This window comes from Thermobia domestica, chromosome 14 (genome assembly GCF_964235325.1).
Source record: "Thermobia domestica chromosome 14, izTheDome1.hap1.1, whole genome shotgun sequence".
Classification (NCBI taxonomy): Eukaryota; Metazoa; Arthropoda; class Insecta; order Zygentoma; family Lepismatidae; genus Thermobia; species Thermobia domestica.
This window is the reverse complement of record NC_137467.1, coordinates 56378861-56394133: the sequence shown is the minus strand read 5'-3', so window position 1 is coordinate 56394133 and position 15273 is coordinate 56378861. Positions and strand designations below refer to the sequence as shown.

General features: G+C 34.7%; 1 protein-coding gene across 2 annotated transcripts in view; it reads right to left on the bottom strand.

The window, feature by feature from the left end:
- Positions 1-625: 625 nt before the first annotated feature.
- Ndfip (Nedd4 family interacting protein) overlaps positions 626-15273 on the bottom strand; it is a 32433-nt gene continuing 17785 nt past the window's right edge. For both annotated transcript variants that reach the window (XM_081737936.1, XM_081737937.1), the window contains exons 4-6: positions 12159-12282; positions 6181-6366; positions 626-1427 (exon numbers count right to left, since the gene is read on the bottom strand). In XM_081737936.1, the coding sequence (XP_081594062.1) occupies positions 1324-1427; positions 6181-6366; positions 12159-12282 (414 nt within the window). In that variant the 3' untranslated portion in view covers positions 626-1323. The remainder of the gene's footprint in view (positions 1428-6180; positions 6367-12158; positions 12283-15273) is intronic.

The window sequence follows — 15273 nt, the reverse complement described above, 5'->3', positions numbered from 1 at the left end:
CAAACTCTTCAATCACCAGAGACAGAAAATACAAATGATATAAGTGTTAAAAGTCGTCTGTGTTTTCTTTTCTCTAAATAATTCTGATACAAATAGGCCCCCATTCGTTCTTGTACATCTACAGTGAAACAACAAACCAAAACTGAACTAAGTTTGGAGAACAGTATCGGAAACAAATTAAAAAATAACTAACAATTATTGAATTTTTTATATATATATATATTTTAGAAAAATATTGTTGAAATATATGTACAGTAACATCAAACTGTAGTTTTAAATTTCAAACAAATACCTTGAGCTAATTTGACATAACCTGAAGAAAAAACAAAATGGATGTAGAAAGAAAGAAAGGAAAAAAAAAAAAACACTTTCGCACCTACAATAATAATAATAATAATTGCACGCTCCCTTTTTTTTCTCCCGCGCAAGTCATTATTTCTTAGTAAATCAGACTACAATACGCTAAGAATACTAAAAAAACATTTTTACAATCTACAGGCAGGATAAGTTTGGAGATATTTTCCACCATAAAATATGATGGATTTTTGATAAAAGAGGCACCCGCTGTTTAGATGCGATATTTGAAGTAGTATCAAAATTGCCTTTTCACTTCTTTTTTTTTAAAAAGTTTGAAGTTTATATCTTTTCATGTTTTAAGTTCTTGTATTTCTGTCTGGATAGCATATACACATCTACATGTATATACAATTATGCTACAAAAGATTATTTAATCAAGGTAAATTTATAATCGATTAAAAACTACTTTGTTTTATTTTACACGTAGATTTTTTTTTTATCACAAGCGTTTTATTATTTTTAAATGTGCAAATAGGTACATCCTGTCTGCTTTTTAAGTGGGAATGAATAATAATTATCCATAAAATTATGTAATACTCATATGCACAAAATATACGTATATTATTCATGTTTCAGAAAGAATAAAACAGTCTCATATACGATCACATCATATGGGTATAAAGGTTTTTATAATTATACATTATAACACTTAGTATTAAACAATATAGTGACGAAGAAAAAAGTGTTTATTATTTTCTCGCCTCAAAATTTTAGAAACGAAAAATCGCCGTTTGTTTTGGACTGTTTTTCACATTTTTGGTAATTCTGGAAATTAAAGACAAATGAGCATGTTTTCTTTTATTTTGTAAATATATAATTTTTTCTTTCTTTTTACAAAGTATATGGTGCATTGTGCAGTTTGACCTATCAGATCTGCAACACAATACTGAGAAGCGTAGCTATCATTACATGTATTTAACCATTAGCGTTTGTTTGGAGATTATCAGGCAATATACATTGATGTCCTCAATAGAAGAAAAACATTCTCTCCTGAGCACTTCTTGAAAGAACTCTCCATTCTTTTTTGATGTGTAAATACTGGATAATAGCCCGTATGCAAATCAACAGTCCTGAAACACAAGGAAAAGGAAATCTTATTCAACTATTTTTTAATGTTTCATAAGTTACATAAAAATATCTGGAAGATCGAGGAATGTTCGGTACGGTTAATATACCAGTAGCGATAGCAGCCTGTAAAAATAGCAGTTGCAATATCAAAGCCATGTGCGCACAAGCGGACGCACTCTTTAATTCATGAGTATTACTTCAATATTTAGAAAATACGGACAGGGAAGTAACTACGAATGCGATGAGTTTCAGTGCTTGTTTTGTAAATTCTATGCCGTTATGTTTACGTGATATTATTGAAAAAAAAAAAAAAAAAACGCTGGTGAGTGAGGAAGCATGAGTGGTTTATGCATAACCTCACAGAAGTAAATATTTTAAAGTGGGACAACTTTTTTACATTTATAAGGAACAACTCCACAGCGAGGTCCAGGTTAACAAACATTTATCTTACCTCTCTCCTGAAAATTCTCAGCTCATAAAGCATGTCTTCAGACATTAGAAAGTTGGTTATACAAAAAGGAAAAACGTTCCCGAGAAAGAAACCATAGGTATCCATCTATTACTCGGATTTCCTTATAATACTTCTAGTTTTTAAAAGAAGTACGGTATTAGATAAGATTTTATGTAGAACGGTATTAGATAAGATTTTATGTAGTTTAATAACTTTTTTTTAAATACATCATTAAATATGAAAATAACTTTTTTGTCTTTCTTTAATTCCTGTGGCACACTGATGATTATTTGGTCCACCTGAGATACGGAGTCTGGTATGCTTGCTTTACACGGTTGCCAGAATAAAAGATCAGTAAAGATATTTTATTTCTGTTTCTCGGTTTTTTAATTATTATTATTATTATTATTATTATTATTATTATTATTATTATTATTATTATTATATACCAGGGTGTCGACTAAAATTTTTAAATGAAATTTCGTGACTTTTTCGTGACCTTTTCTTTCCCAAACATAAAATTTAGTAACATTCTCAAGAGTGAATTTCGGAGGGGACTGGGCTGAATTTTCATGCATGCGATAGAAGGGCGGTTTGCTTGCGATTTGGTAGTGTCTAAAGCCTACCATAGACATTTTTCGTGCTGAATTTTGAGGATTTATAGAACAAAATTTTCCAGTCTGTACTTATATTTGTACAGATTTTCTGATTTCATGACTTTCATGACCGATAGACACCCTGTATACGATTATTGTAGTAGTTGTTGAGATTTGAAGAGGAAAATGGCAACTCCAGAAGCAATTGCTAGACAAAATAATTGGACCCGATACTAGAAAACTGTATAAAATGTATAGAAATTCTATAGAAAAGGACTGCCCTATACTGTAGACCGTTCTTTTCAAATATGGGACAACTAAATTAACAAGCCATCTAGATGATTTAATGTTTGAAGGTGAACAGTTTTACATATTCAATGCAAAACCAGTTAAAGAATGTTCAGGACTGCTCTCACACAAATTTGATTAGGTTTAAGTTAGTCTTTTTATTTTCTTGAAAAACTTAAAGCATACGAGAAATATCACATAATAGTAATATTTCTAATAACACTGTCAAATTATTGATGTTACTTGTAAAATACAAAAAAAATATTAGGGTGGTGCAAGTGAAATGACCGCTTCGATACGTGGTGGAAAACTCACTTCAGCAACCCATCACACGGATGGATTAATTTCACGCGTCCAACGCCACAAATTCAGTATATGTCTAGCAAACAAGCCGTGACACCCAGATAGTTAGGACGCAGTGTGTTATTGAACAGCGTCGTATCAAGTGGAGAACATACGGTTGCGACTAATTTCTTTTTACAACTTAATAATAATAATAGTAATAATAATAACAATAATAATAAATAAAAAATATATAAATAAACGTTAACAATACATTTGGGCCAGGAATGGCGAATGAATGCACCATTCGCCGATGGTTTGTCAAATTTCTTTTTGGTAAAACAGTATTCCAAAATGAGCCTTCCTTCATTCAGTCTGACTCACAAGGAGGACGACATTTCATTCGCACTGACCTAATAGTTCGCAATCTTGCTATCAGTACAAATATACTGAGCGCGAAATACTTCTCCATTTTCATATTTATTGATTTAAGTTTCTATCTGCTATTTCTACTATGATATGGCTTTTATAATATTACTGATGATGCTTGTCTATTAATATTAACGGCTCTTCCCTAAACTCATCCCCACTTTTAAAAAAAAAATACCGAATAACATAGATGACAATAAATATAACAAATGTATAAAAAGAGCCAGATAATATCTACAAAAGGATATTACATGAACTAATAATTGTTTTCAAGATCCTTCGTATAGTGTATACATTTGAGTGCCCAATAATTACGTCGTCATAAACTGCGCATTTTTATCGTTTTTCAAAAAATGTTTGAGAACGGTTACTAGTTTGTTTAACAGCATTTTGTAGACACCACCTGGCTCACTTTCTATATTTTAAATATTTTTATTGTCTTTAAAGTTCTTTACTAAATTGAAAAAAAAAAGGGGGGGGGGAGAATCAACTTAGTAAGAGCCTTAACTTACGACGTATGTTCAAAAAATACGACGAATACATTTATTAGAAGTAATAAGCTTACATGGAGTTTAATTTAATCTCCTTCAAAGTACTGTCCTTGGCTGTAGCAATGCACTTATCCCAACGTTGAATCCATGACTGGAAGCATATCTGAAAGACTTCTTTTGGAAGGGCGCTCAGTGGCTCTGTCGTGGCCGTCAGGATGTCAGGAATGATGTCAAAACGGTTTTAATTTTTGGGAAGAGCCGGAAGTCGCATAGTGCTATATCTGGGAGCAGACAGACAGGAATATTTTCTCGGCCAAAAACTCGCTGATCAAAAGCAAGATGTGGCACGGCGCTTTTTTATGGTGAAGACGGAAGCCATTTGCCCATTTAATTGCGGTTAGTATGTTTTTCCCGGACCCATACGAGATGTTTAGTTCTTCGTAAAGCTCTCGAATAGTCATTCAAATTATTTGTGCCACTTTTTGTATTGTTTTCATCTGTTTTTGATGTCCAAGGACGTCTCGACCATTCCTCGTTTTCAACCGATTCCTTGTCATTTTGAATCGCACATACTATTTGTAAGCAGTATTCAACGCCACCGCTTCATCGTCATACACTAAGTTTGACATTTCGTGAGTTTCTTTGGCACCTTATATATATATATATATATATATATATATATATATATATATATATATATATATATATAGCTTAAAACAAAGCTTAATGTTGACAAGCAACAGACACTTTTAACACGTCCTCACTCTTTTGCCTCTGAAAGCTAACATGTTACGACTCGTTCAAACTCGACACTGACTGTACCAAAAGTTTAAGCTACCGGCCTTACTAGTTGAAATCGATACAACATCGATAGATGGCACTGTGCAACTACAACTACATTCACCGCACTTTTTGATCACACGTACTTTCGAGATGTTATAGCTCTTTAAAATATACGAACTGAATGGCTGAAAACAACGGCACAGTATAACTAACATTTTACCAGTACCACATGACACATGTGAAACTGAATTTCACAGAGAACAAAACTGAATGCACATTGTCTCAGTTCGTTAGCTGCTGTAGCAGAATGAAGGTACTTTAGTGGGCAAAATGTCGTAAAAAATAAATAAAAATTAAAAAAAAAAAAAAAAAAAAATCGCCTCTGAAAAGGGTGGGCCGGACCACTGTTTGTGTCATAATTAAACGTTATGCACAGCTTCCTCTTCCTTCACCCACATTACTAACGAAATTACATAATATAAAGAGGGCGTTAATGAAACACGCAATACCTGTGAATAAAGAAGGTCCGGGATATGGTGGACTATGAGACTCAATTACCACTTGCTTGTTTTGGCGTTATAGGAAGGATTTTTTTTTTTTTTTCATAGAACAGTTTTTAGCTGCTTAACTGAACTGAAATCTTGAGAGAGTTAAATGAATATAATGATTTTATAACATTATATGTTACTGGTTTTGCTACAGGGGGAAGTTCAACTCATACGTTCGAAAAAAAAAAAAAAAAAATCAATGCTGCTTATTACCAAGAACATTTGCTATCTCAAGCTTTCACAAATGAAATACCAGCATTGTATGGCGACGACACACGTCAAGTGGAACTGCACCAGGAGACAACGCTTCAAGTTACATGGGCAAAACATCTCTGATTTTCTACTGACGCATGGCAGCTGCAATTAGTATCCTTCAAAGATATTCCCTCAAAAGTCCAGATGCTATTTCCATCGATTACTGTGTTTTTGAACTTCTTTCATCACGTCGGGTTCGCACTGTATATAGCCCCTAGAAATCCCGCAAGCAGGAGTGGGACAATATACTCCTGGTATAGTTGCAACGAAATGTGCTGCAGTGCGAACTAGATGTCGCTGAAAATGGTCCATATCGGTGACTATCATATCCGGCATGAGGTAAGTAGGATATTGCAACTGAATATCTTAAACAAACAACAATTTCGATTCGCTCAGATGAAAACGGATTAACCTCTGTATTATATTCCTTTTCAGCCTTGGTCATCTTTCTAAAACTAAATAGGACGTGGCAACCTGTTGCCGCCATATTCCTGCTATTATATAGTCAAGAGCGATTGTTTCCCACCACTTAATCTCATCCACATCCTTTTCAATAACTGATCCGACGGCATAATAATAATAATAATAATAATTTAATCTTATTAAGCTGTCATACCGTAAAAGATACTTACCAAAAGCAATGATAAGCCACCATAACCAATTATTCTCATGTGAAGCCAAATCAGTAGATTGTTTAACGATCAAAGTCCATTTTGTAAGAGAGATACCAAAGCCGGATAATGCTCCGTACCGAGCAGCGATTGTGTGACAGAAACACATTAACAACAGAAAGCCAACCCAGTTCAGGAGAAAGGCAACTGAAATAAAGCAAAAATAAAACATTTATAACATATCAATCCATAAATAAAAATTCTCTACAATAAGACACTTTTCAGTGTATTCGTAGTAAATCAGCAACGAGTGTCCCATTCGAAGGTAATTTTGTACACTCATGTCCAAAATTATTGTCGCATGTCTATAAATATGTTGTTCTAGGAATATAATTTGATAACGAATTCGCCCGGTATTTCTTATAATGTTAGTACGTGTATAATCAGCAAAAACATGTATGTGGCAAATTTCATGTCAAAAGAGCAGTAAATAACAATAAAACGAAAATAAAACCTTCTTTTCCATTTAGCAAGATTTTGCTTTACTCATTCTAATTTTGGTATTTATAATTCTTTCCCTTTGAAATTTACCACAAATATACATTTCTCGATTATATACATAGTATCAGTATTAAAAATGCCCTGCAACATCATTATCAAATTATATTCTCACAAGAAGACAATTATAGATATGCGACAATCATTTTGGACATGAGTGAACATATAATACACATTTGATGTAAATATTTCAAAGATTTTGTTTGCATTTTTACAAAATATTAGTCCATGGGAAACTAGAAGCAGCAACACGAAAAGAGATAATTGCGCAAGCTTGCTTTAATGTATCAATATTCTATGAGAGTTCATTGTGAACGAGTATTGGTTTAGTGGTGCTATCAAGGAGGTTTGTTAAACAGTTTGGTGGTAGAAACCCGCCATAGAAACGTTGCATTAAAAGTTTAGTGAACAAGACCATAGGAATATTGTTAGATGTGCATGCCAGGTGTCAACCAAAGATTGTGGCATTGTCACCTTTAGAATTAGGAAATAGATTCCTGGGCCTTTGGCATCTATGGCTATGTTAGCCCGTCACGTACGAGATGACGTCCCTCGGCGATCACATGATCCGGGGAAAGGGGAAAAAGAAAGGATTGGGAAAGGAAGGCGGCGGCCTGGGATCTATGTTAGGTACCATCTCGAAATTTGCCTGGTATGAACGAGGAAAACCCAGAAAAATCCCACTCAGGATGGCTGGTCTGAATTTTCGACCGAATGTCCCCACCATGAATCTAGCCATCTTCAGAAACACGCAACGTCGTGTTGTATTGTACTGTTTATTTTTCTTCTCTTTTCATGCATTTTGCAGTTACAGTGCATCTGAAGTGGACATGTCAGTTATAGATAAATACAGAAGTAAAATACACAATAATAAGGTAAATTATTGAAACATAGATTAAATATATAATTGCAACTTACAGTTTTGAAGGTTATTATTATTAAAATGTAGCGGTATATAGAATCCTTATATATTTCCCCAATGGTAGGACACAATGAAAAAAATGAAAAATGAAATGAAATCTTTAAGTTTTACGTCCCACGGTTATGCCGGTTAGACTAAAGGAGACGGTGATGATGAGTGATGAAGGAAATGGTGGAATGAAGAAAGTGGAAGGAAACTGGAGAACCCCAAGAAAACCCACGCACACGGTGTTTGTCCACCACAAAGTTCACTTGGCAGGGGCTGGGATCGAACCCGGGACCCCAAGTACCAGAGGTGAACGCTCTACCACTGAGCCACCGCGGCCCCTAGGACACAATGAAACTAATATAGTGGCATTTCTATCATCAGAGCACGTAAATTTCAATACTGTTTGCAATTAATATATTCTATAATGAGTAAAGAAGCGATTTATAATAATTCTGGAGCTCTTTTTTTTAAATTTAGCAACCAAGTCCTAAATCTTTATATGTTTGGGAAGTTTGTTGTAAAGCATAATACCCCCTTATATACATCCCTTCTAATATAATGTTGTATTTGGACGGTCAGGGAGGACGTTTCGAGCACCTCCTGTAACAACCTCACTTCATTTCATTTCTTACTGTACAGGTACGACATAAAGGTTTTATTTTTACCTGTACGTTAAGAAAACAAACACAACAAAACAAAATAAATCCGAGGCTACCTTTGAGTAAGACACACTGTATAAATAAAAGTGAAATTTTTACACTTAAACCTTAAGACTGTCAACGAAACACACATACCCCACAAAAAGAATTCAAACAATGTTAAAAAACACTAAGATATTAGTGATATGTGCCCTACATCGTACTCCTCCCGCCACTACATATCAAAATAACCAATTATGACTAACTTATAACTAGCCGATGTAACATGTATATATAAAACAATTCTCACGTTGGAAAAAAATGGTGGTTCAAGGATCAACGGCGTATTATGTATTTTATTTTTCTCATTTATACTTCATCTATGAAGTTCTGTACACGTCTTCTGGGTGTTCCTACAAGTTTTTTTTTTTTTTTTTTTTTTTTAAATACCCTTTATTCTATCTTATACAAATTACGCCATTAACACATGGAACAAATCACACCTTATTCGTTTTTACTCGTGAGTCGGATAAAACATACTCGAGGGCCGGAACCGGGTTGCGGGCCGCTACTTGGATATCACCATTTTAAATGAAACTTACTAACCTCAATCCGAAAGCCTAACTTAAAGCTGTAAATCTCTGTAATCCAGCCAGCTATCATTGAGCTAGATTGAGAAGGTATGCACAAGTAGGGATTCAAATTAGGAATACGGATTGATGTTAATATATGTTTATAGCAAAAATGTATTCATTACATATCATACCTAATTTTATACACGTCTCTACGATAAAGACAACTTCTTCTAATAAAAGGATAACAACCTAAGATAACACTATGGACGAATCAAATAATTTTGTCACTTCCGGTTACAACGAAAATACAAGGCACAAAAAATTTCTTGATTGTTTAGTTTAGCGTCCCTTTCAGCAGCGAAGCTATATGAGACGTGGAACCTACAGTTTAACACGGAATCCAAATCACAGGAGCTCACGCCGGGCATCGAACCTGAGTCTCCCACGCCAAGGACGCATACGCTAACCGCTTAGCCAGAAGGAGCTCGTTCTCAAAGTTGCATTCGCAATTCCGAAGAGTTTTGCTGGTAATTAAAGAAAGCATCAGTGAGTATAGGATTTCACACTTTTTTCAACGAAATAGCTATATTTCTTTACCTTCTCTCTTTTTAGAAAATTTAGACAAAAGACACAATTCTTTCCTTAATCACAAATATTATGTGCGTAAAAGAGCATTATGTGTTACCCGTTAGGAAAAGAAAATCATCAATAGGCACAATCAGTTGGTTACTAATTTGCTACACATACAGTAAATAAATAATTTCTTTCAGCATAATTAAAAATATTAATTATTATTAGCAACAAATGATATACTTTTCAGTGACACAAACATTAGTTTTTTCCCCCTCCTCGACAACTATGCAAGTGAATTACAAGCACGTAATTTTGTTAAGTTCAATCTGATCTATCGACTGATATACGAGGGTAAGTCAAAAATTATCCGCAATTTAGCTCTAATTTTTCTTACATTGTTTATACCGATCTCTTCGTTTGTTTTATTGTTATGCTGTTGTGGTCATGTTACGAAGGTTTGATCCAAATTTCTCCTACGAAGGTTTTCCTTTGTTGCAGATAGAACATGGCCCCTCCATTAGAAGTTTACATCCATTCTGTGGTCGGAAGGTGTTTCAGGGGCCGCAATCCATCAAAGACTTTCGGCACAAGACGGGAATAGTGTCTTTCCGCAACGAAGTGTCTACGAACGGATTGAAATATTCAAAAATGGTCGCACAAGTGTTACACACGAGAAAGAAACCGGACACCCATCTACAGCCACAAATGATGACAACATTGAGCATGCACGTGATATGGTTCTGTTAGACAGACGAGGGACTATTGATGAAGTGGCAGATCGTCTGGAAATTAAGTCATGGTTGCTGATACACTTTCCGACCACAAAAACTGGATCACTGCTCGTTATTCCTCTTTGGTGCAAACTTCTAATGGAGCTGCCATGATCTATCTGCAAGAAAAGGAAGACAAAGGAGGAATTAGGATCAAGCACAACAGCATAACAATAAAATATATGAGGGCAGAAGATAGTATGAACAATGTATGATAAGTTATAGCCACATTTCGGATAATTTTTGACTTACCCTCGTATATTTTACGTTTAGACAGTATTTTAGTGCAACAGAAATTAAAATTTAAGAGTTAATCATACTTTAACGCTTTAACCATACTATATACTGTGATTGTGCTAGTATCATAATGAAAAATTTAATGAAGATATATTTCAGTATAGTTTCATTGCAATGCGTCGCATAGTTCTCGTACAGCATTAAAAGTTTACATAAAAAAGTTAATTTCTTCCATTTTCTCAGCTTTTACATTTAAGTATATCGTTTTGTCCAACGATAATAATATTATACAATAATATTTATTGTATATATTAATAAAAGGAGGAAACAACCGATTTTTTTATTATTTTACACAGCAAATCCTCTGTAAGTGCGAATTTTAACACAAAGAGTGAACAAGTGACTGGCTAGACCGCGACTCGAACCTGGGACCTCCGACACACCATGTCGATGCGTTAACCACTACGCCACCCAGTATACTTTTTCACTCTTTGTGTTAGAATTCACATCTATAGAAGATTTGGTGTGTAAAATTAAAAAAGCGGTTGTCTACTCCTTTCATTAGTATATGAAATCACAACCGTCATAAGGTGCTGAGTGTATGGACACAGGTTTGTCTAATCACAGCAAGAGGCTGTGGTACAACTCATGTAGTCCGAGATAAGAGCACCGACCTCGGAGAGTTAAAGAGTGAGTGGTTGTTCTGGGAAGTGGACTGGGTGGCGTAATGGTTAACGCATCGGCACGGTATGTCGGAGGTCCCAGGTTCGAGTCGCGGTCCAGTCAGTTACTTTTTCACTCTGTGCGCTAATATTTATTAGTCAACACAAAATGTAACAACTGTTACGTTCTATATCTAGTGCATATCTTTAGAACCGACTGAATCTCCTGGGTCCAGAAATATAACTCGCCAGCCAATCAGTTAATATATGTGGTACTTACGGCTCTTTTTTACGTCTGGGTAGGGGATCTCATGTTCACATCCCCTGCCTGAAGCCCATAAATATGAATTAAGTTCATAGAAATTGCATCACTACATTGTGAAAACACCAAGCTTTAGAACTAACTAACACACTATGGCCTATGGAACCCGAAGGTCCAATGCTGCGTTCACAAAAGCTCTTTACTGACTTCGATCCTTAGCCAACTTGACCCAGTTTCTACTTTGTATTCCTATTTCTGTGAGATCCATCTTGATATTGTCCTCCTGTCTGCGCCTAGACTTCCTAATGATCGTTTTCCGAATGGATTTCCAGTTAAAATTTTGAAAGAGTTTCTACTTTCTTCCATTCTGGCTACATGACCTGCCCATCTTAACCTCCCCCTTGATAACTCTAGCAATGTTTGGTAAACGGTTATGTAATTCCCCGTTATGAAGTTTCCGCCAAGCTCTAGAACGAGCCACAAAACAAATAATGCCAGAAGTACATTATCTTTAACCCATCCTTTGTGAAGAGAGTGTGAAGAAGCATTACGGGAGCGTAGGGAAGTATCAATAGGACCTGACCCCACAAATTGTTCAATTTAATAAAGGCTCATACAGCTTTTTACCCTTTTCAAGAGTACTGATAACTCTTTTTAAAAGAACACAAAATGCAAAGAACACATAATCACAATATGAATCAGAAAAGACAAAACATGAAATTATATACAGAATGAATCACAACATTCAGAACAGGGGTGATACCTTCTGGGCCTTACTCGAGTAAAATAATATATAAAAATAAAAATATATTACCTATAAAGGCAGTGAAAAACATAAAATCTGTCCCAAGAAGTCCATCTTCACTGTCATAATCATTAGCTTCGGCATCTATGGCCAAAAATGTCAGGGGCTGACCGGGTGGACGCTGACCATTCTCCTGTTGAATCATAAGAAAAACAATTAATCACCGAGGTAAAATACATCGTCAGTCAAGTTCACAACTGACGCACAATAACATTAATATTTAAAAAATATTTAAATATTAACTTCTTTTTCTGTAACCCATACCTTGTCCGTACCAAAGCAAGACATGTATCTTGGTCCCCTTGAAATTTTTCTGATAAGCCTATATATAAGACAGGCCAGGTTCAACTATCATAGGTATTTTTTTTTTATTACTAAGAACCGGTAGTTGTGGCAAAATAAAACACCGAAAACGTCAAGAAATGGATATATAAATTGCATTTTTATGTCATTAATTTACCAAAAGATAATATTAAATGCGTCCATATACACTAAGAATTGTAAATCGCACTAAATTAGTAAGTTACTACTTTGAAAGTATGAATAACCAAAACATATCAAAACAAAGAGAAATAAAATTACGAATCATGAAAGTATAAGTATTAGACATAAAACTGTAGAGGAAATACGCTAAAGATTATCGTGACCAAAAAAATCTCTGTTTATCTTACATAGACCCCACAGTCTGTTAAGATACGTTTAAGGCCTCAAACTATCGTTCAACACCTATCGATGTGACAGAATCGTATTTCAAGAGCGTCACAACCTTGGAATTTATAGCAATATCAACCATATTTTCCATGTATTCGGTTGAATAATGGTAATCAATCCTCTCCGGTGAGGAGCGTTAAAATCCATATTTCATAAGTGATCTGAATTTCACGATAACGGAGAGCAATGTGAATTGTATTTTCAGTATAGATGTCCACAAAACATAAGCAAAGAACCATCAATTATTACAATAAATAGCATTTATTCACGATTACTTGTAAAAATAGCAAAATATGACATTTCGTCACAACTCTAGGGTTTTACTTGGGTTTCCAAGCCAGCTGAACTCCCATCTCAACACTGAAAACATGCAGCTACTGTGGGGAAGAATTAAGACGCCGTACTGGTTAGCGTAATGGCACAGTAAGCCGGAAATCCATATTCGATCCTCTGTCCCGTTGTACTTCTCACTATTTGAATTTAATTGAATCTATGAACAATATTATTACTTCTATTTTTAGTCGAGACGCATTAGGGTACGAACTACGAACAAAATTCAAAAGACTATACGTTCCGCTGAGCAAGGAATATTGAATTTGAAACTCAGACTTTGGTGAACAACTATAATTATACTTCTCTAGACTATAGTCAGAATTACTCTTATTACACAAAAAGCAATATTTAGCTATCGCGTAAACTGATTAAAATACTTTTTCTACCTTCCTGCCGTATTTATTTTAACTACTACATGAGCCCTTCACTCAGATCCTTCCTCACTTTAGCCTTTATCTATAAACAATTCTGTAGTAACAGACTTATCTTGGATACAATATATGACCACTACTTTGTCCGATTACTCTTATAATAAGCTCAATTTAAAATCGCACTTTCAAGCTCTGTCTTAATCTCTGCCAATACCCCAATAGATATGTTAATGAAACATATCAACTCTTTCCTATATCTCTGGTATTTTTATATTTAACGATGCAACCCTGAACTAACGTGTTTCACTCCGTTATGTGCTACCACGAAGTCTTGTGAAGCATATGAAGAAAGTCTTAAATCCACCTTCGATTACACACCAAACTAATCTTTGGACACAACAAACAAAACCGACTGATCAAGCAGCTGCAAGAGAGTATCAGAGCATACAAAGTATCCTAATAAAAATGTAAAGACGTTTGAATGATTATAAACTCCAAATTTATTAAGGTACTCAGTATTAACTTCGGAAAGACTGTCACACAAGTTCTGAATATTATTATCTGCTCCTTAGTGTAGTAAATAGTGAACATATACTTCACTACATCAAAATTTTATAATCTAAAGTAAAGGCGACAAATGTAGAACCCGAAAGACATTACAAGAAATTGCAACGAATGGCCATTCTAGTTTAGCAACTAATAAAAATACAAACCAGTGGAAAGTAAAAGTATCAAAAATACTTTAACTTTGTATCTTAGACCTACTCTTCTTTAATGAATTGTTTCCGTCGTTTTTGTGACAGAAACATTTTGTTGGAAGTGTGCCAAGAACAAATGTAGTGACGTACGTTCGTTGAATGTTGAGGGATTTCTACACAATTCTTTTTTTCCACCACCGACAGGATGAAACGAACTCCTCAATCCTACGATAAATTCACAACTATTGCATATTGCAATTACAAATACAGGCATGTAGCTTACCCAGTATGTACCACTCTTGAGCAATATTCTGATTACTGTCTCAACGCCAGCTGCTGTCTTTATGGAATCAATGAATCTTCGTGCCTATAGATTCTACGTTTCTCTTCCACATCTTAACCTGCTTATATATATTGTAAATTTTAGTTCCTATTCTATTTGACAATTTCTATAGCACGCGAAGAGTTGTCATTACTCTAAACATTAAATATATTGGTAGTTAAAATTAACACGACTCCTTGTCTTACATATTGACTGTCAGACTTGTCAAATCACACGTTTCAGTGATAATCTGGGGCAAAAATCTTCGTACAATTTAGATGTAAATAATTCTGGATACCACTGACTATTATAAAGTTATTAGTTCCTCCTTGTAAATTCTATTCCCGATTCATAACGTTATATTTTGCACTTTCTGTAATTCAATTCTTAATTATTTTGTACATTTTTGTCTTCCGATAACTATCTTATATAAAGTTATTGGTTATACGAGCCGTTCGTACTATTCCATTGTTTATCTAAATTGCCTTTGTCCAAATTCAATCCCAAATTTACAATTCTGGTAGAATAAAATTTGTACAAACAAACAAGTTTCTTTCCAAAGTGTCTTAAGCGTGGAACGCATTTGGTAAGCTTCTCCTTTGTTATCCTCAATGCCCTATCTCTTTCGGATATGTTGTATGATGGATCTAAGCATTGGTATAAATAAAGTTCCATTAGATACCAGTTAT